General features: G+C 36.4%; 1 protein-coding gene across 2 annotated transcripts in view; it reads left to right on the top strand.

The window, feature by feature from the left end:
• The first annotated feature begins 7225 nt into the window (after positions 1-7225).
• Positions 7226-22241, top strand: part of LOC109218520 (DNA damage-binding protein 1) — a 20175-nt gene continuing 5159 nt past the window's right edge. The window contains exons 1-14 of one of the 2 annotated variants that reach the window (XM_019382888.1): positions 7226-7542; positions 7881-7929; positions 13007-13066; positions 13186-13277; positions 13843-13894; positions 14038-14100; positions 14198-14247; positions 15348-15423; positions 15727-15936; positions 16108-16214; positions 16343-16451; positions 17603-17803; positions 17894-18109; positions 20530-20640. In XM_019382888.1, coding sequence (XP_019238433.1) covers positions 7439-7542; positions 7881-7929; positions 13007-13066; positions 13186-13277; positions 13843-13894; positions 14038-14100; positions 14198-14247; positions 15348-15423; positions 15727-15936; positions 16108-16214; positions 16343-16451; positions 17603-17803; positions 17894-18109; positions 20530-20640 — 1500 coding nt within the window. In that variant the 5' untranslated portion in view covers positions 7226-7438. Of the gene's footprint in view, positions 7543-7880; positions 7930-12991; positions 13067-13185; positions 13278-13842; positions 13895-14037; positions 14101-14197; positions 14248-15347; positions 15424-15726; positions 15937-16107; positions 16215-16342; positions 16452-17602; positions 17804-17893; positions 18110-20529; positions 20641-22241 lie in introns of both variants that reach the window. The other variant, XM_019382887.1, reaches the window with a different exon arrangement.

Raw genomic sequence — 22241 nt, 5'->3', positions numbered from 1 at the left:
TTTTTTTTTTTTTTTTTTTTGGTCTTTCTTCTCGTCGTCCATCTTCCGCTGAGCCGAGGGTCTCCCGGAAACAGCCTCTCTACCCTTCTGGGGTAGGGATATGGTCTGCGTACATTCTACCCTCCCCAAACCCCACTAGTGAAATTTTACTGGGTATGTTATTGTTGCTTCTCGTCGTCCAATCCTTTTCTTAATATTAATTTGATCCTACAACTAATAGTATAAAAGAATTAGATGAACATCATAATTGTAGTGAAATATATATAATACTCAAACATATGTATACACATCAACTTAATTAATAAAATAAACATAAACAATTGAACGAAATTATGAATGAAAAATTTAAAGCGAAAACCACACATATTGAAACTTGATTTCCTTGTATCTTGATCACGCCCAACTATGCCTTATAAAAAGGACAATGCAGTCGCTGCAAATATAATCCGGTTTACAAGTCCGGAGTCGAATCCCACAGAGAACTAAGGTTTAGCTACAGCTGTTCACTATCACCAAGAAGACAAGCTTGAACAATTCCTAACTTATAGATATTAAGATTCTTGTGTTTAACTAATTAACTAACAAATTAAAATAGTAAATTAACAACTAACGATACTGAGGGTTATAGAAAAGATTAAGGAGGTCTAGAGTTATGATTTCCCCTATTGTCGGAATCCTTCCCGCTATGTCTTCTATAATTTCGCCTAAGTATTCTCTACCGATCATGAGCACTCTTATTATCGTAAATCTCTCCCGAGTAATTACGATAATTTACTAGACGCACTCTCCCGAGCTACGCTAGCTGTCTTTTAATACATCTCACTTCAGATCGCACCCAAGGCTTCATTATCCCTAATCCCGCCTTTAAACCCTCGGTTATTGATCCCTCATATACTCTGGGAGTGGTGTTGTTCAACAATTACCTAAATATGCACTCTCTCCCGAGTTATGCATACTAAATAGGCACAGCTAATTGAGAGCTCTTCAATCAACCAGAATATAAACGTAGTTGAACAAATAGAGAAAAGCTATGGCTCAATTATATAAAAACATAACAAGAATTTATCCTACAAAAGGTTCTATCAAAATTCTAGATAACAAATTAGCTATTCATAATAGTATGTAAAACTACAATACTAAAAGTCATAACCAACAATGAAAAATAGGAAGAGGAAGGAAAAAACCCGTAGAAGAATTCTCCGCCTTGCTCCCAATGTGTTCTTGCCTCCAAGGGTGTTGTCTAACCCTAAAGTAGTGTCTCTCCGCCTCCTTAGGTCTAATTTGTGTCCAAAATATGTCCCCTTCTTGTTCTTGGCCGGCCTCCTTTGTTTAATATAGGGTTTAGGACTTAAAATTCCATGTTTTGCACTTTAGTCCCTGAAATTTTCGCTTCCTGCCGCGGTCCCACCGCGGTCGCGGTCAAACCGCGGCCAAACATACTCTCTGATTCTTCAGTTGTCCGCGAGTACACTCTGTCGCGGTTCTGCCGCGGCCGCGGCAAAACCACGGTTTTTCACCCTGTTCCGTTTGGAATTTGGAAAAACGTAAAACATGAAAGTTGTAGCCCTTTGAGTTAGCTTTCCAACCATATACTATGGAGCCTAAATGGAGTTCTGAGCAAAAAGTTATGTTTATTTTACTAGACAGTGCGCAATATGCCTCCTCAAGTCTTCGTTCGTACTTAATTATCAAATTTGACCCCCGAACACGATCCCGGCTTAATTCCTTGAGCTTTTACTCAGACTTCAAAGCTTCAAATCACTTAAATTCATTCCATAACATCTATATAGCTCGGAATCACACCTACAAGGCATAAAACACACAATTAGTGCAAAACACTAGCGATTAAAGCGCAAACTCAATTAAAGTGCAGTAAATTCGAGTGTAATAAGCGACTAAAATATGCAATTATAGCCTATCATCATATCCTTCACAAGAATACTAAAATATGAATAATGAGCAATAGATTCTAATTTTAATTTGTAAAATAAATATTACTAATTTTTCCTCATTAGGCATACTATCTGTTGTTTCCTCCCGAGGTCGTTTTGACTTTTGGTAGGACAATTCACTTTCCTTTTTATATGGATAAATAGTTTCAAAGAATTCAGCATTATCTGATTCTATTATTGTATTAGCGTGGATCTCAGGATTTTCTGATTTATGAACCAGAAAACGATATGCCTTGCTATTGGTTACATATTCAATAAATACACAATCAACCGTTTTTGGACCTATCTTAACCTTTTTAGGTTTAGGAACTTGTACCTTAGCTAAACACCCCCACACTTTGAAGTATTTCAAGCTGGGCTTCCTTCCTTTCCATTTTTCATAAGGAATGGACTGTGTTTTACTATGAGGTACACGGTTGATTATTCGGTTAGCTGTAAGTATAGCTTCCCCCCACAAGTTCTGTGGTAAACCAGAACTTATTAACAACGCATTCATCATTTCTTTCAACGTTCGATTCTTTCTGTCCGCAATTCCATTAGATTGTGGAGAGTAAGGTGCAGTTATTTGGTGAATAACGCTATTTTCCAAACATATTTCTTCAAAAGGAGATTCATATTCGCCACCCCTATCACTTCTTATCATTTTGATCTTTTTGTTTAGTTGTGTTTCAACTTCACTCTTGTATTGCTTGAAAGCATCAATTGCTTCATCTTTACTATTAAGTAAATAAACATAGCAATATCTCGTACTATCGTTAATAAAAGTAATAAAATACTTTTTCCCACCGCGAGATGGTGTTGACTTCATGTCGCAAAAATCTGTGTGAATTAAGTCTAAAGGACTTGAATTCCTTTCAACGGGCTTATAAGGATGCTTAGCATACTTTGATTCCACACATATTTGACATTTGGAATTAATGCAATCAAATTTTGGCAATGCTTCTAAATTTATCATTTTTCGCAATGTTTTGAAGTTGATGTGACCTAGGCGTGCATGCCATAAAGTGTTTGACTCAAGTAAGTAAGAAAAAATATTAACTTTATTGATAGGAACTGCTATTAGATTTAGCTTAAAAAGGCCCTCATTCAGGTAACCTTTTCCCACGTACACATCATTCTTACTTAGTACAACACTATTAGAAACAAAAATACATTTGAATCCATTCTTGACAAGAAGTGAGGTAGACACAAAGATTCTTGCGAATTTCTGGAACATGGAGAACTTGGTTTAGAGTCACAATTTTTCCCGACGTCACCTTCAACGCAATCTTGCCAACTCCTTCAATTTTGGCTGTAGACGAATTTCCCATGAAAATTGTCTCGTCGGGTCCTGCGGGGGCATAAGAAGAAAATAACTCCTTGTTAGCACAAACATGGCGGGTGGCTCCAGAATCAATCCAAGATTCTTTAGGATTTCCTACCAAGTTGCATTCAGACAACATGGCACACAAGTCCTCCATTTCGTCAACATTTTCAACCATGCTAGCTTGATTCTTCTTCTTCTTCTTTTGTACATCATTCTTTGGTGCACGATAGTCCACGTCCTTATGTCCAGACTTTCCACAGTTGTGACAACTACCTTTGAACTTCTTCTTGTTCGGGTAATTCTTTGGTCCAGATGCCTGCTTTCTTTTCTTTTTATTTCCCGGTGCTTCCTCAACAATGTTAGCTCCCATTATTCCCGAGTAGGCACGTGACTTCTTTTTAGCATTTTGTTGTCTTCTTCTATCCTTAGACGAACAATTAGATCCTCAAGTGTCATCTCTTTGCGCTTGTGCTTCAAGTAGTTCTTAAAGTCCTTCCATAAAGGAGGTAACTTTTCAATGAAGGCAGCAACTTGAAACGCCTCATTTATGACCATACCTTCAATAACGAATTTATAATTAATAACACTACTAATATTATTAATAAAGTTATTGACTCGGGTCATACCTTCAGCAAGGAGGTCATGCACGATGACTTGTAATTCTTGGACTTGAGTGATGATCGACCTAATGTCAATCATTTTAAACTCCAAAAATTTTGCAGCAACGAACTTCTTAAGTCCAGCATCCTCGGTCTTGTACTTTTTCTCAAGAGCATTCCATAACTCTCTCGAAGTTTCCATGACACTATAAACATTATACAAGCCATCCTCCAAACAACTTAAAATGGTTTCTGCATAGGAAATCAGAGTGTTTCCATGCTTCAATCACCATATATCGTTCAACCACAGGAGTATCTTCTCCTACGGCTGGAACATCCTCCTTGATGTATCGTTGCAGGCTTAGTGTAGTTAGATAGAATAGCATCTTCATCTGCCAACGTTTGAAGTATGTACCGGAAAATTTCCCGGGTTTTTCTGCCGGTGCCATTGTATGTGTTGGTCTTGAAGAAGCAACAGCACTCGATGAAGCACCCATTCCAGCAGCATTTCCATTAGTTTGGTTTTCATTCGTCATGTTTCTGTAGAGTTGGAAACAAAACAGAACTTTGTTAAATCAGTGAAGTTTTGATATCTTCAAACTGAATACCAAACCAAACATACAACACGTAACAATGGTGAAGTTTTTATATACTTCAACCCGTACGTTTATTATTCCGGTAAAGTTTTGATATACTTTAAACCAGACAGAACAATTATTGGAGTAGAAAGCACGAAGGCTTTAGTCTCCAAACCAGTATACAAAATATAGATAACAGTTTAATATATATTTTAACACAGAAACGTTAGTAAAATTCCTTAAGCTTGTAGAAATAACTGTGTTAAAACAGAAATAATAAAACTGTTAGAAGAAACAGAAAATTTGTAAACGATAAGAAATATTCCGAGTCCACAATTTTCTTGTGAGTACTTAAGGAATTTTAACCCCCTCACAAATTGCCAAGGTAATGGATTAAATCCTCCCAGGATGAAACGGAATAAACCTTCCTGCAACAGTGGCAATACAAACTGCAGGATACCAACGAACTCAAAGAACGGAGTAAAATCACACTTACGAATTTGAGAGAGAGAGACTGCGAAGTAGAATGCAGTATTCAGAAGAAAATTCTCGATTTTCAGTGAGTGGAAAAAGAAGCCATGCCTCAGAATTTATAGGCAATTATCGGAAGAGGTGTGATGTCTGTTCAGGAAAAAATGTCTGTTCAGGAAGGAAAGCAACGTTCAGCAAAGGCAGTGTTTTTTGGATTCCAGTTAATTCCATTAATGAACTGACTTGCATTTAATTAATTATTAATTAATTAATTAAATAAATTTTGTCCAAAAATAATCTTATCGATCGACAAATCCAAATCCAAATCCGAATCCGAAGCCGAAGCCGAAGCCGAAGCCGAAGCCGAGCCGAGCGAGCGACGACGACGGCGCGAGGGTTCATTCTCTTCAACTCCTCTTAAGAGCTCTAAGAAGTGATCCTATATTTATACACACAAGTGTAGTTGTCTTTCACCAATGTGGTACAAAGTTCATGACGAAAGCTCACTTGATTCAAATTTTTATTTCCCTCCATTTTATTTTCCACCATTTCCCAATTCACACTCTTAGTCTTTAAATCCCAATGCTTAAAGTCCAACAATCCCCCACATGAATGGGAATAGCTATAACAAGAATGATCATAGATGAAAGCTGTGTGATTTGCAAGTAAGGATTAATTGCATCTGGATAAGTTGGTTTCCCTTTGAACTTTCCGTAGTGAACATATGTCGGATATACTCGGTCAATCGGTAGATTTGATATCTTTGAACCGTCGAACTTTAGTGTATACCTAGACAACCATATGTCACACAACCAACCCTTAACCGTCTTTTGGTTCTCATTGTTGTGTTCGTTTCAGCCATGAACACCACCTGGTTTCATAAGTGCGTAGAGAATTGGCCTTACAGAATTCTCATTGAAGCGGCTTCCACTTCACACTTACATAGGTGATTCCTAAACGTGTAATCCTTTAGATTGACACCACATCAAACTTAGGTACTCATTAAAGAACGTGTAAAGTTCTATCCTTGTTACTAAACATTGTCTTCATCACGAGAAGGGACCAAATATTTTACTTTGACAATGTTGAACCGGTCAATCACAACTTTGTTTGAGCTCCTTGAACCTAGATCTCAGAATATCCAAAATTCTAGGTAGAGTTACCGCCATGATGACTTGTCCTCGGCCATAGTCCCATTCCCATAGATGATTTCTCAACTCCCTCTCTAGTTAAGCCTTTTGTAAGCGGATCCGCCACATTATCCTTTGATCTTACATAATCAATAGTGATAATTCCACTAGAAAGTAGTTGTCTAACGGTGTTATGTCTTCGTCGTATATGACGAGACTTTCCGTTATACATAACACTCCCTGCCTGTCCTATTGCAGCCTTACTATCGCAATGTATGCATATAGGAGCCAAGGGTTTTGGCCAGAACGGAATGTCTTCTAAGAAATTTCGAAGCCATTCAGCTTCTTAACCGGCTTTATCCAAAGCTATATACTCTGATTCCATTGTAGAGCGAGCGATGCACGTCTGTTCTTCACCAGCTTCTTCAGCTTCTTCAGCAAAGGCAAAGTTTTTTAGATTCCAGTTAATTCCGTTAATGAACTGACTGGCATTTAATTAATTATTAAATAATTAATTAAATAAATTTTGTCCAAAAATAATCTTATCGATCATTTGACGAATCCAAAGCCGAAGCCGAGCGAGCGACAACGACGACGCGAGGGTTCATTCTCTTCAACTCCTTTTAAGAGCTCTAAGAAGTGATCCTATATTTATACACACAAGTGTAGTTGTCTTTCACCAATGTGGTACAAAGTTCATGACAAAAGCTCACTTGATTCAAATTTTCATTTCTCTCCATTTTATTTCCCACCATTTCCCAATTCACACTCTTAGTCTTTAAAGCCCAATGCTTAAAGTCCAACAGTACTAATATCTATAACTAGAACTTCTTTTTACTAATTGTAAGATACATTGTCACACCGTGCCAAAATCCCAAGATTCTCCACCAACGACCAAGCCATTTTTGTCAGGGGCGGAGGTAGTGTACGATTAACGGGTTCGGGCGAACCGAGTAGTTTTTGCTTAGATCCTGTTTTGTATTAGAAAATTTACTAACATATATAAATATTTAACTGCGAATCCAATGACTAAATGAGTTATGAGTTCGGTAGCAGGTTCGGAACCCATAAACTTTAAATCCTCACTCCGTGTCTGATTTTTGTGGCGGGAGCCCTAGAAAGCCCAAAGTGTTCATTTTATGTTGCCTATTTTATTTAATAACGACACCGTATTGGTCTTCGGTGTACAATCTGTCCAGAGGCCGGATGTTTCTCTTCACAAAGTTCACCGTCGATATATAAATGCAGTGTCTCGTTCCCCCCCTTTCAAGACTCACTATTTTCAACTGATTGAACTCACGACTGTCCTATACATTATATATATAGAGAGAAACAAAAAGGGTCTTAGGGTTCGTACGCGTAGCGCGGGATTGCGGTATCTAGAGGAGAAGAAGTTAACAAGATGAGTATATGGAACTATGTGGTTACGGCTCACAAGCCAACGAACGCTACACATTCCTGTGTTGGCAATTTCACCGCTCCTCACGAGCTCAATCTTATCATTGCGTACGTATGCCCTAGCTTTCCTATTTTCCCTTTTTTTTTCCTATTTGCTATAGTTGTTTGTGAATTTTGCCTTGTTTTATTTGTAGATTACTTTTTTTCTAGTGAATAATACCTACTACTGTGCTCAACTATTGGGGTTTTCCTGGTGGGTCGGCCCATTGTTAATTTGCATTTCTGAGTTCACTATTTTTGGGTTTTACAATCCCTAGTTAGTCGGCTTTGATAATTAAATACATAGTGTTTTCTTTTTTGTATTCTTTTCTTAATTTATTCATTTTTTTGTGTGAAAATTGGCTACTAATTTGTTAATTCTTTTTCTCAATTTTGGTTTTTATTAGGAAATGTACTCGAATCGAGATTCATTTACTCACTCCCCAAGGTTTACAGGTGAACAAGTTTTCCTTCTTGTTTTGGCTGACATGTCTCTATGTTTTTGAAGCAATTACTCATATTTTGGGCATAATTTATCCAATTCTGATGTCTGTTTTAAATTGGAGCTTAGCAAGTTAGTAATGGAAGGTTAATTCTAGTGTACTCTTTGGGTTTGGGGAAAGAAAGAAGAAAGAATGACATCAACAGTTCTTTTTTCAGAAAAATGATATAAATAGTTGTTCTAACAGTTGAAAAGAAAATCAGTTGGTACATTGGATGACTTGAACACTTGCAGTATCCTCAGTGTAATATCCCTTGTTTTAATCAGGAAATAAGTGAGCTTTGGGTCATTTAAATTTAAGAAAAGGTGAATTGCGATTAGCCTAATTGAATGGTTAAATCCAGAAGAGTATATGCCTTCAAGTTGCATATACTATTTAAGTCTATATTGTTACATCTTAATCTATCATACAATTCTGTTGAAAGATTGAGCTTAAATATCTTAAATATTTGCATTTCGGTGCTACAATGTCCAGTGTCATCACACAACCATTCGTCTTATTGAAGCTAAACTTTCAGTGTTTGTGTATATTGCCACTGCTTACTATTTTTGGTGCCTCACCATAGTTCCAAGTTTTGATTGATAATGATCTCGCTATTGTTTTCAATTAGTACGACATCACTTGTCGATTGGCTTTGGAATCTCATTTAGCATATTTTTGTTTAGAACATTCTTAGGGTAATCATGTACAGGTTCTAGATTTTTAGTGTAAACTCACAGTTATAGGAAATTGTGTATCTCTTTTGTGGTTACCACTTACCACACTGAGACTCCTGCGTAAATATGCTTTATGAAAATTATATATTTGGCATGGTTTTCTAGCACTAGTGGTCAATTACTAGGTGGACATTTCTTATGACTTACCACTAAGAATGTCATGTAAAAGATTGCTCACTATGATATCCGTGATTGAAAATGTGTAGAAAAAGTTGTGACGACAATAGAAATATTTGTTTAAAGGAAGCAAGGAGGTATTAATCAAGAGCATGTTTAGTATTTCGACATCTTGCATGTCAATGAATGCGTTTGTTAGTGTTTTTGGAAGTCGATTTTGAGAGGAAACTTTTGTGCGATACTAAGGATGAGACAAAATAGTTTCACTTGGCGAATTGGAAAGTGGTCATATCTGCAATACAGTATGAAGGCCTCAATGTGAAGGATTTTAGAGTCTTTAGCAAAGCACACTTATTAAAATGGCTAAGTGGATTTGACAATGAGGTGCGAAGTTTTTGGAGAGTAGTAGCTGAATAAGAAGGTTTCCAAGAGGATTGGGTTGAGGGGGTTGGATGAGTGAACCATCTCATTGCCTTGTTGCTGCCGAGTATGGAGAAATACTATGGAGGGTTGGAAGAATTTTGTGCAAAATCATGTTTAAAGTGAGATGGAAACATGATTAATATATGGAAGTGTAGGTATTGCGGAGAAAACACCCTCACCAATGCCTTCTCGTGGTCTTTAGCATATGAAGCCAAGAAGCTATGACAATTGCTCAAGTACTCAAGCTACAAGACTGTGAAATTGTTTGAGATTGAGATTTAGGAAAAACTAGTTTCAGTAACTCATGAAATTACTACGAGCAAAACGTCGTATCATCAAACAAAGCTGCTTAGCATTGGAATGAGAAGAAAGTTGAATTTCTAGATGTAGTCTTTCCCCCATAGACTACCAAGGGACACGTTAGAGCCTTCAGAAAGGTATGTATTCCCCCCACTTGGCTAGCATCAAAGGGACCCATTCTTTCATTTAAAAATTTGGTTTAACGTGTACAATTACTGAAAGAAAATGTTGACTACTTTGGCTACTCAATTACGATAGAAAATATTGGATCAGTTTGGATTAAGTGAGTAATGCTAGCTACATGCAAGGACATGATGTTAAACTAGGCTTTAGAAGGAAAAAAGAAGATTAGAGGATGAATGCGGCCCATCCATCTATCAGTGAATGCTTGAGAGAAAGGAAATGTACGTGAGAGATTTTCAAGATGCAGTAAATGATTTTGCATGATTTTTTTCGCCTTAATAGTTATTATTATTTTGTGCACTTATGAGGTTTCAATTCTAAATTGTGTTCCATGTGGTGTTCTTTTACCATGTTAGTTGATTTCAAATGGTGACCTGTTAGATAAACACCCATCACATTTGCAAGTTTGTCTATTTGACCATGCAAAACCATCTCATGTTTCAAGCTGTTCTCAAGTTTTTGCTTGTTTCTGACGAGTAATTAGTTAATCTCATAGTTTATAATCTCATCTTACTTTGTTTTGAATGATTTCGAGTCTTTTAGCTTGAGATACGCTTGTTTCATCATACTATCCCAACCTTTGTTTCCAATTCAAGATCTTGATCATGGTTGATTTTTTTAGCCGAAAGAATCACATAAATTTGGTGTTAGAGCATGCTTGATAATCTACTCCTGGAATTAAAAAAGGATGCTGGGAGGCAAGAAGATGAAGCAATGTTTTGGATAGCGTGCGGCGACAAAGAGCGACGAGGGCCCGCTTCACTGAAGAGAGAGGCACGCAGCGAAGCGCTCGCCTTTTTGATGTGAAGCGACAATTTTTACAAAAACATAAAATATTATATACATATAACTATAAGTTTATAATTAAAAAAAACAGAGCAACAAATCAGAACAAAAAAAAAGGCCTACTGCCTCTGGCCCTTTGCTCTGCCTCTGGTCGAATCTCGAAAAACAGAACCCAAAATAGAAAATAAAGCTCTGGTCAAGAAACAGAGCAAAGAAAGAAAGAAAGAAGAAGAAAAGCAGAGCAAAGAAAGAAGAAGAAAAACAGAAGAAAGAGCTGATCACTGAAGAAAGAAGAAGAAAAAGAAAAAAGAAGAAAGCAATGGTGAAGACGTGAAGTCGACCAGAGCTGAAATAGAAGAAGAAGAAAGTAGAAGAGGAAAGGAGAAGAAGAAGAGAAAAGAAAAGAAAGCAACATATCTGCTGATGGTTGATGATGGAAGAAGAAGATGGGTAAAATGAAAAGTTTAAAGTTAAATTGATTTCAAATGTAGAAATGTATTGTTCTTTTTGAACAAACTAATAAAGAAAGTGTGTCATATAAATTAGAATGGAGGGAGTATTTATTTATGAAAAATATTAGTTTTGACATCATTGCATGCAAAAGAACTTACTAACTTGAGCCAATTTATGCATGATTTCTTAATGACCCAATCACAAATAATTGGGCAATGGAAATGCAAAAAAGGAGCATGTGTTAAATCCACAAGTTGAGAAGTTACCTAAGGTTTGATGATGTGATTTTCTAAGTGGGTGCACATGAGCATCCACCCATGCATGAGATTCTACATAATATTGATTGATTCTCGACTGCATTTTTACAAGGTAGCAAGCTATGTAATTCCGGATTTCAATGAAGAGTTGCAAGGACAAGAGGTATAGTAGCCAACATGGGAGAGTAGTGTTAAACTGTTTAGTGCCTTAAAAGAATGGATCTTGGCAAGAATGTGTGGACAAGAGAACTCTCTACAATATTACAATCAGTGGCTACAATATGTTTTAAATATGTGACTACAAATATTGTTGTTGATCTTCTTAAGAAGATATTCCTTGATCCATGCTTAATTTAAAGGTTTTTCATGTATGCTCCCAGGTTACCGTTGAACATGGAGATCGTTAAGCTTCATAAGGTTCCAATAGGGATAACTTTAGATTGGCTTGAAGTTTGATAGTCACTTTAGGAGGATTCCTCGGAAAAAATTAGTTACAACTATAAAAGTGAGTTGTAGTACCGCCACATGCTAAAATTACTTTCATCATGAAGAAGCTCTATTAGAAGTTAGAGAAATGCAACTTGGAGCCCGGTGAATTGGGTGTCTTCAATCATGAGTGTCGTTAATCTTGTGCCATTTGTGGAACTTTTATACTCGAGGATGAGTTTTATGAATTTTGGTCAAGGTCAAGTTTATAACCCAAGATCAAACATGTGGACTTGCTTTTAAGGAGCCCAAGAGGCCCAAGAAGCTCAAGTGTAGATTCCTTCTGAGAATATGACATCTTATTTCCTTCCAAAAATAAAACTTCTAGTGTCTTGTTCCTTAATAAGTTGGTTTATTGTTCCTTTCCTGGAAAGGATTTCTTGTTTCCTTTTCTTGGTAGGTTTTTACTTTAATTATATTTTTCCCGTAGAACGAAGATTTTACTTTCATTTTAGAATAGGAATTGTGATCGCCAAACAAGAGAACTTAGTTCATGTATTTTGCTACAACAACCATGTGCAATTTACTTTATTTCTTCTTCTTTATCCTCGCTTTTGTTCCGAGTAAGATGGTGATAGTTTTCATCTTTATTCTCAATTGAATGTGGTGCCTCTTTATCATGTTAATTGATTATAAGTGGTGACATTTGGAACTTCTATGTTAAGATTCTTCAAATAATACCCATCCCATTTGTAAATTTGCCCATTTTTCCCTTCAGAACCAGATCGCATTTTAAGTCGTTCTGAAGTTGGTATTTTCTTGTTTTGATTAAGTAAATTTGGTAATGCAGAATCTCATTTTTCACCTTGTTATTGAATCACTTGATTATTGAGTTCTACAGCTCCAGATATGTTCATGTCTTGAAATCAGGCCGTCTAATCATTGTTTCCGCTTCAAGATCTTGATGTTGGTCAGTTGATTCTTTGTTAACTCAAAGAATCACATTGATTAATGCAACTTGGTACCATGTTCTAGATTTTATATTAGTTTTTATAGTGTCATACTAGGAAACTTGGTATTTAGATAATCTATTTATTTAATCCTTATTTCTAGTAGCCTAAAGTCCTAAAGAGCCTTTTGTATTATAAGATTTTTTTCTCTCCTTTTCTCTTGTCGCAATCTTTAGTTCACCTGTATTTTTGCTAACCGTTTTATATTTCTTTTCTTTTTTCTGGTAAGTGTAAGAATTAGCGACTCTTATTTCTGTCCCAAGCTTTGATTAGATCATATTCTTTGTCTATAAATGTGATGTGTCTTTGGTTCTAGAATATTGCAAAATCTAAGTTCAGTTTAGTGTATTCGTCTGCAGCCTATGTTAGATGTGCCAATATATGGGAGAATCGCGACACTCGAGCTTTTCCGTCCCCACGTGAGTTGACATCTTTTTATTGTGTAGCTCATTTTTATCCTTCAAAATATATTGGACACAAGGAAAAAGTTTCTTTTAGCCATATGTCAGTTTTCTGTGTTCCCTGGGTATCCTGGCAGGGTGAAACACAAGATTTTCTCTTCATTGCGACGGAGCGATATAAATTCTGTGTCCTTCAATGGGATGCTGAGGCATCTGAAGTTATCACAAGGTTAGTCTGCAAAATTGTGTTTCTTTCTGGTGGGTTAAAATGCTTTAAATATATAAAAGTTTTTTCATAAAAATAAAATTTGACAATCCATTGCAGTTAGATTTCCAACTCCCCATTGAAAGCATGTGTATATAGAACTATATCCTCCTACTTATCAAAAGAATATGTCCTCTTGACATACATGAATCATGGTGCAGTGTACTTCATCTTTATGACCATTTTATAGAAGCCTTGACAGTTTGTTTGGTCTCTGTGGAAACTCCTTCATAAGTTAGCCAAAAAAATGTCATTGTTTTTTCACAAAACATTCTTGCTACTTAATTCCAGGAGTTGGTCTAGCTTTTATATGCCTTATGGTTTTGCTAGTTGCTGAAGGTCTTCTTTTCTTTCATTTTTATTTCATTACTCGCAGCAGTATGTTTATCTAATTTTTATTTCAAGAATATGTCTCTACCTTCACAAGGTAGGGGTAAGGTCTGCGTGCGCTCTATATCTTTTTTAGTGTGTGGATATATTTTGTTTCTCAAATTCAAAGACTTCCCTTCTTTTGGTGTTCTTTTTGTAGAGCAATGGGAGATGTCTCAGATCGAATAGGCCGTCCCACCGATAACGGTCAGGTATTATATTTCGAAATGCCCTTAAATATTATTATAATTTAGAGGATCAAACTGGTATTATATATCTTTTGATTTCTCATTTGGTCAATGAGTCAATACCCTTTTTTATATTTGCCGTTTACCCTATTTCTTTCTTTTGGTAGATTGGTATAATCGACCCAGACTGCAGATTGATCGGGTTGCATCTTTATGATGGACTATTTAAGGTATTGTCATTATAAGACGTGTAATATTTGCTGGATTAGCTTCTGTGGTGGTATCTTTATGTTTGCAAAAGATTCACTTGGACTTCACTGTCAACAGGTTATTCCATTTGATAACAAAGGCCAACTGAAGGAAGCCTTTAACATCAGGTATCCTCAGATCTACCTTTACAAGATTGTGAAGCTAACTTATCTACAATTTTCTCCTTAAATTAAGTAACGTCCTCTACTTTTGCTAAATATTCTCTAGCCCTCGAGTCAGTTTACTTTTCTTGAGCCGGACCATTTTACCTACTCATGTGTGCCTGCCTCATTGCTAAATGCTCCTTTCTGTCATTAAATTATAATGGATGAGGCCTGTGGGATTGATATGAGGGTGCATGGATGCTGTATCTGTAGGAGCAAACAAAGAAAAAGAATAATAGTGACATCATTCTTAAAATCAACAATCCTAGTAAGGACCACACTCAAGGGTATGGCCAAGCGGTCAATGAGTGGTAAAGCCATAGGAGACGAGGATTCAAATTCCAGAAGAGACAAAAAATAGGTGATATCTTCCTATCGGCCTTAGCCTTGTTCGGCAGGGTTATCGTGTCGTAGCCTAGTACTTGCGCTGGTGGGAGCTAGCAAGTACCTTAGTTATAAAAAGATCCAGGTCATAAATTCAGGAAGCGAACTTGTAGAAACCAATTGCTTGTTATCCTTTTTGTTAAATTCTTTTTAATATATAGAGGGAGGGGAAAGGAAAGGGAAATTGTTTGTTGTCCTTTAGCAGATCAATTCATAGCAATCTTCCTTTCTGTATGTGATGGCATTCCAAATTCATTTGTTTCACCTTTTTATGTTTGTTTCCTGTAACCTTATTTAAATTGAAGCTGTAGATGTAAAGTTTCTAGGATTTCTGGACTGCTGCTTTCATTTTTGAATATTTATTACTGCACTTTGAGTTCTCTTTCTTTAAGTTTTCCTAACTAAGAAACTGAAGTTCTTTCTCTATTGTATCATTTCCTCTGGTTGGTCTCGGCAAAGCTGTAAATACACCTGGTGTGACCTCATTTAGTGTATCAACCTACCAACATGTCTTTTGGTAGTGATCATTTATCTGAATTATGCTCCTAAGAATTGTATCGTACACTTTATGTAGGAGAATTGCTGAATAGTAGGTCTGACCGTTTCACCAGGGATCAAGTTGTTACTCATGGGAGCTATTCTTCTTTGACGGATAGTTAATTATTTTGTGGTTTTTCCAGGCTTGAGGAGCTTCAAGTTTTGGATATTAAATTCTTATATGGTTGCCCAAAGCCTACAATTGTTGTTCTATATCAGGTCTGTGATTTTAAAAATGATTTAGAGCCATAATGCTTAATTTACCATTTTCATTTTGTAATTATGGTAAAAACTTTTGTTCATTTCATCATGGGAATTTGATTGGCCCCTTTAAGTCTTGGATTTGTTGTTAGCACTTGGTTATAGAATGACGTTGTGCACTTTCTTTTTTAAAAACCAAGATATGGAGGGGGAGGGAGTTTGAACCACCAAATTTGCACAACTGCCATGGTGGTGTCTTCTTTCTGTGTTTAAATTACTTCATTCTGATGCTAGTCCTGGACCTTTACATTTGATTGGCAGGATAACAAGGACGCCCGACATGTCAAAACATATGAGGTGTCGTTGAAGGATAAAGATTTTATTGAAGGGCCATGGGCTCAGAATAATCTCGATAATGGAGCTTCTTTGCTAATACCAGTACCTCCGCCACTGTGTGGTGTACTGATTATTGGAGAAGAAACCATAGTTTACTGTAGCGCTTCAGCTTTTAAGGCTATCCCAATTAGACCTGTAAGCATATGTATAACTTACTAATTTTCTTTGTTTTGTGTACAACCACCCCCAGCCTTTTCGACCGAATAAGCCCTTTAAAAGGTTTTACCTAATCGTTATCACAGAAGCTGTTAATTAAATATATGAATGAGATATTGTCTCACACAATGCTTTATTTATCCTTTCAAGTCTATCACAAGAGCATATGGGCGGGTTGATGCTGATGGTTCTCGATATTTGCTTGGGGATCATAATGGGCTTCTTCACCTACTTGTAATCACTCATGAAAAGGAAAAGTGAGTCAGCATTTTTGGACTACGTCTTTTGTTCTTTTGCTGAATTGCTGGGACCAAAATGCTGTCTTGTATCTTTGCCTAGTTGCTGGGAATAAAATTTTTAACGCAGATTTAATCTTACTTCCCAGAGTTAACGGACTCAAAATTGAGCTACTGGGAGAAACTTCTATTGCATCAACCATATCATACCTAGACAATGCTTTTGTCTTCATTGGGTCAAGCTATGGAGATTCACAGGTACAAAGTTTAAACTAATGTGAAATTTGATACCTATGTGCCATTGCTTGTTTCATCTTGTGGATTGAAAAGGAATATGTACCTTTTGCTATGCACGTTTTATCTGAATTCCATAATAATTTGTGCTTAGTGAGTTAAGTATCATTATACAACAACTAAGCCTCAATCCCAAGCTAGTTGGAGTTGGCTACCTAAATCATCACTGTCCAATTTGCTCCATTTATACACCTCACATTCCGATGTTAAATGAATTAGGTCCTTTTAACTCTAGAAGCTTTCTACATTTCTACTAGCCTAGAACTCCCCTAACATGATAATAACTGATCCTAGCAAATATTGGACAAATGTGACTGTACCAACAATAAGTCTTATTCCTGAGTAGTTGATATCGAGTGTGTTGACATTTTTCTTCCATTGTGCTCGATCTTTCACTAAGCTTGCATGAATTTTAAAGATTGCATTTTTTTAAAATTTATTCCTTCCACCGTGCTTTATTTTCTGCTAAGTTTGCATGTATGACTGTATACCATTAACCTGAGGTTAAATATGACCCACTTGACTAGCAATTGGCTTATAGATTTTACTAATAGAATCTACTTTTAAACTGTAATACAAATGTTAAATTCATCTCATTAGATAGAGGGTATTAAAAAAATTAACTTGCCATAGGTTTCAAATTGCTCTTGACTTTAGATGAAGCATTTTGCTCACAATTAACCGTTTAACATTGTAACGTGAAAGTTGTAGTGTTACATTTACTAAACGAAATAGATTTATCTTGATCTGGATGTAGTTTTATGTTTAATTAACACCATAGAGTTGAAGGAGGTTCTTTGCTAAGAGGTCACAATAGTTGTAATAAATATTGGTTGATGATTTCATAACTCGATCTGACTTATAGGAATTTTATCTGATGCTGTATTCGCATTGCAATATTTAATTGAAGTGTTATGAGTCTCAGGTTACTTATATGAGTGCATATTGGTGCAGTAAGTTGGTTTCTACAGCCCCTTTTTGTAAATCTCTGTATAGTAGCTTTTGATTCATTGGAACTTTGAGGTTTTAAATTTCGGTTGCCTATTTCCTTTGGTGCTTCACATTACATGTTTCATTTTTCGCAGTTCCACTAATATTTTTGAATTCACGTTCAGCTCGTAAAGCTCAATCTCCAGCCCGACGCCAAAGGTTCTTATGTGGAAGTTCTAGAGAGATATGTCAATTTGGGACCAATTGTGGACTTCTGTGTTGTTGACCTGGAGAGGCAAGGTCAAGGTCAGGTCGTGACTTGCTCTGGAGCCTATAAGGATGGCTCACTTCGTATTGTTCGAAATGGAATTGGAATAAATGAACAGGTCTTGTCATCTAAAGTATTTTTGAGTGAATTTTTTTGTGTGTATTCCTATTGCTACAATAACTTGATCTATATGCGATGCTACTTACAGGCGTCTGTGGAACTACAAGGGATCAAAGGAATGTGGTCCCTTAGATCAGCTACTGATGATCCATATGACACATTCTTGGTTGTTAGCTTCATTAGCGAGACACGTGTTTTAGCTATGAACCTTGAGGATGAGCTGGAAGAAACTGAGATAGAAGGCTTCAATTCTCAAGTCCAGACCTTGTTTTGTCATGATGCTATATACAACCAGCTTGTACAGGTATGCCCTGTGCTGAGTAGATCATTTTCTGAGTCTAAGAAGTATTTTATCCATCAATCTACCAGCCAGGTGCTTTTGTAAGTGTTCAGTGTATGTCATTCTGAACAATGTTATTGTAAGAGAATAAAAATATGAGACGTGAATAGGACTAGATTTTTTATTTTATCAATCTCCTTGACTCTCTGCCACTGGGTGGATGCGGACAACATGGAATAATCAGCTATTCACTACTACTGATGAAGGATTCTACAAAATGAGAAGGATTGGCAAGCTGTTTTTAAGAACTAAATGGACTTGGTATGGCAAAATTGAAAGGGAGGAAATTAAATAAGAGTATAGGCTCTTTCACACTTACAGAGGGAAGCATAACTTATCCCACCACTGGTTTGCATTTTTTTGATAAGGTAAATGGTATTATTAACAAAATGGGAAAAGCTCCCGTATACAAGAGGTATACCAGAAAGTAGAGAATCTACAACATAACATGATTCTCTATGAAAGGCACCCAATCATCTAAACAAGTAGGAATTTCAAGGGTGCACCAAAAAGCAATCAAAGACAAAAGGCTATTCCTCAAGTATACAAAATCATTTTCAATCCCCTCAAAAGCTCTCCTATTTCTCTCTCCATACGACCCACATAACAGCCAACGGAGCAACCTTCCATGCCTTTTATTGTCTTCTACTATGTCTACCAGCCTAGCTGTGCAACACATCTCTAACAGTACCTGGCGTCACCCATCGTACACCAAGTAATTCAGGACCACCCTCCACAAACCCGATGCCACTCTATAATGCACCAATAGATGATCAACTTCTTCACCCGAACATTTGCACATGTAGCACCTACTGACATAAGTAATGTTTCTCTTCCTCAGATTCTCAGCTTTCAGAATCGTTCCTCCCGCTGCCAACCATGCAAAAACGCACACCTTCCGAGGCGCCCTAGGAATCCATATCGATAAACGTTGAAAGTGCGTCTCCTCTCTCACCAACAAACTCTGGTAGAGAGATTTGACTGTGAACAAACCATCACTTTTTAGCGCTCATCTCCACGAGTCATTATTAAAGTGAGGTCTGATTTGCTTGTAAAGTAGCTCCACTAACCTTTGAAACTCTCCCAACTCCCAGTCTTGCAGATTTCTTCTAAACATCATATCCCAAAGTACTTCCCGTCACGCTCCCTGAATCTAATGGACTGTCAATTCCTTGTGGTTCGAAACTCTGTACAAATTAGGGAATGAAATCCTCAAGGAGTCTTCCCCGCACCACTTGTGATTCCAAAAGTTAATTCTTCTCCCATCCCCAACCCTAAAGAAGATATGACCATTGAAGTCCTTCCACCCCTTCATTTTGCTCCTCCACATGCTACTTCCAAATGGAACTGTAATAGTTCTAGTTCTCCATCCTAATTCCATAAAACCATACTTCTCAACTACTACCCCCTCCACTGGTTGCGTTTTTCATGTCTCTATGGTTTTCATAACAATCTTACATATAAGATTCTTATCTACCTCTGGGTAATGAATTGAGACACATTTATGATTAGATCAAAATTGTGATTTGGTAATATAGATCTGTCTGGGGATTATAAAATTATGGAATTGGTATGTTCAACTTCTTTCTTTTTGGGTTATTTGGTGTGATTTTTCAAGTATGAAATGCTCAGAAGTAGATATAAAATCTGTAAATTGTAGGTAGCCATCTGCAGGAAGATGATTTCTTTCTATACAGATACTAGGTTATACAAAATGTCTGTTGTTACATTGTGAAACTATTTCTTTCCTTCTCTAGAGTGTAGACTTCACTGGTTTCCACTAGTTCTTGTTGGTACTCTTTCTGGTCTGTTATGCGCATACTGTAACTGGTAGTCTTGAAGATTTATCAAGTGTTTCCACTATGATTGATATTATCTTAAGATCACAAAAGTTAGAAATGAGAAAATATTATTTCAGAAGCATCTTCCTTCAGTATCATCTCTTTTTTGTTACGTTAATCGCCAGTTGTGTGCGTAAATTTTGTCAAAGTTCATACATGTGTCATCAATTACATGCTTCTTAAGTTGTAATGCATCTTGTTTTGTTATTATGTGCTCGTTGGATGAGGGGAGATTTTTTGGAACAAATACTATTCTTTGCGCTGTCATATTTAAGATTGTCAGTTACTGCTATTGCCTTGTTACTGCTAGTATGTCCCTATTTGGCTTCATTGAGAGAGTTAAAATAGAGAAACCAGAATCTTCCATAACCTCTCTCTCTGCAGTAATTTTGTAGACTATAATGAGTAATGATCGAATCGAACACTGATTGCTTAGGGTATAACGTTGTCATTAACCATCTGTGGAAAGCTTCTTTTATATTTCTTGCTGAATACATTAAACAATCTGTATTCAGAGATAGTTGCGCATAAATTGTCATGCAGGTTACTTCTAACTCTGTAAGATTGGTCAGCTCTATCTCTAGAGATCTGAAAAACGAATGGTTTGCTCCAGCCGGCTACTCAGTCAATGTTGCAACTGCTAATGCCACTCAGGTTTACCTCTTGCATTTATCCATGACTTCATAATAGTTTGAGACAGGCAACAGCCTGTTGATGATTAGTTTTAGAACAAATGTCGAATAGCTTTTATATATCATGGTTGTGCAGTTTTTCTGCCCTTCCAGGAAAAAGCAAGAGACCGAATAACTATGACAATGACTGATGTTGGTTGTTACATGCTTGTGACGATTGGACACAGATTCCAATGCACAATTATGCATTTTTTAGGTTATGTAGCTTCAAGATCTTATTTCTTGGAACATTTACTCTCATTTTCTTTGTTGGTGCCAAGTTCTTGTTTCAAACAGTGACATCTTTTTGTATACCAACGGAATGAAGTATATTTTCCCCAGATATAACCAATTTTCGTGATTAGTTCTTGTTGCAATAATCATTGCTTTTGACTTAGAAAAGGAAAGCTATCTTCGATTATTTTATAACACTGAATCTTTTTATTGTGCTCATAGAATTTACTTTTACAAAGTACAAAACTCATTTTGAACTGGAGCTGGTAAGTTAATAGCAACTGTATTGTCTTTTTTAAGTTTATGATACTTGATTTCTTCTTTTGACTTTGGAAAAAACCCAATTTCCTTGACCTCTTTTTCTCCTTCATATTTGTGACCATCCTATCTATAGCTATATTTTTATGCATCATTTTACGGAAAATCATCGCTAGGTAACAATCTAGTGATTGATTTTTCCCTAGAAGGTCTTGTTTCCTATATGTGCTGTGTTTGACCAAAATATGGGTTAGAAGGTCTTGTTTCCAATTTGTGCTGTGTTTGACCAAAAGATGGGTTTCACCTTTAAAAGTGAATCTCTGTCAGGAATCAGGAAACACGGAATAACAAGCTAAATAACAGCATCACAGAGTTGGATACCGACACAGAAACAACACAATGGAATTTTGAACTTTAGGCAGATATGCCACAAATTATATACCTGTATACAAAAAATGTGCTTTATATGAATTTTTTACTTTTGTAACAAAGAATGTGCTTTATTTGTTTTGTTAACACATTAGTAACAAAGAATGTCTAAATACATAATTCATCAGTTTCATAGATTCTTTTTGATGAATAACGTGAAAACTTTCATTAAACGGTACTAAGAAGATTTTCTTACTCTTACCAATAAAAAACAAAGACTAAATAAAATTGTGTACTAGGAAAGTGCATATGTATGTATGGATAAAGACTTGGATTCCTTCTAACAGTGTAGAGAATGTTTGAGTCCACAAAGGAATTAGCATTATTATTCTAAAAGCCACGACACAAATTTAACCTTTGCGGACATCTCAATTTGGCAAAAAACAGTTGAGTTCTGGTCTTCAAAGCATCGGTTTCTGTCCTTCCAAGCTGCCCTAGAAATGGAAGGTGGTATCATCTTCCATCAATATAATAGATTATAAGATGAACGAATAGATTCAAGTTAGTAACATCTCAACAAAGATAGAAAAGCATACATATGTAGTTCCATATAATAACAGTTTAATTACATGAGTAAACTCGCCATGTTCTCTTTTGATCTAGAGCTTGGTCAAGTAAAGGGGACTGGTTGTTCAGTTTATTTTTCAAAATATGCCTTACCAT

Source organism: Nicotiana attenuata, unplaced genomic scaffold (genome assembly GCF_001879085.1).
Source record: "Nicotiana attenuata strain UT unplaced genomic scaffold, NIATTr2, whole genome shotgun sequence".
Taxonomy (NCBI): domain Eukaryota; kingdom Viridiplantae; phylum Streptophyta; class Magnoliopsida; order Solanales; family Solanaceae; genus Nicotiana; species Nicotiana attenuata.
This window is presented reverse-complemented; position numbering and strand designations above follow the sequence as displayed.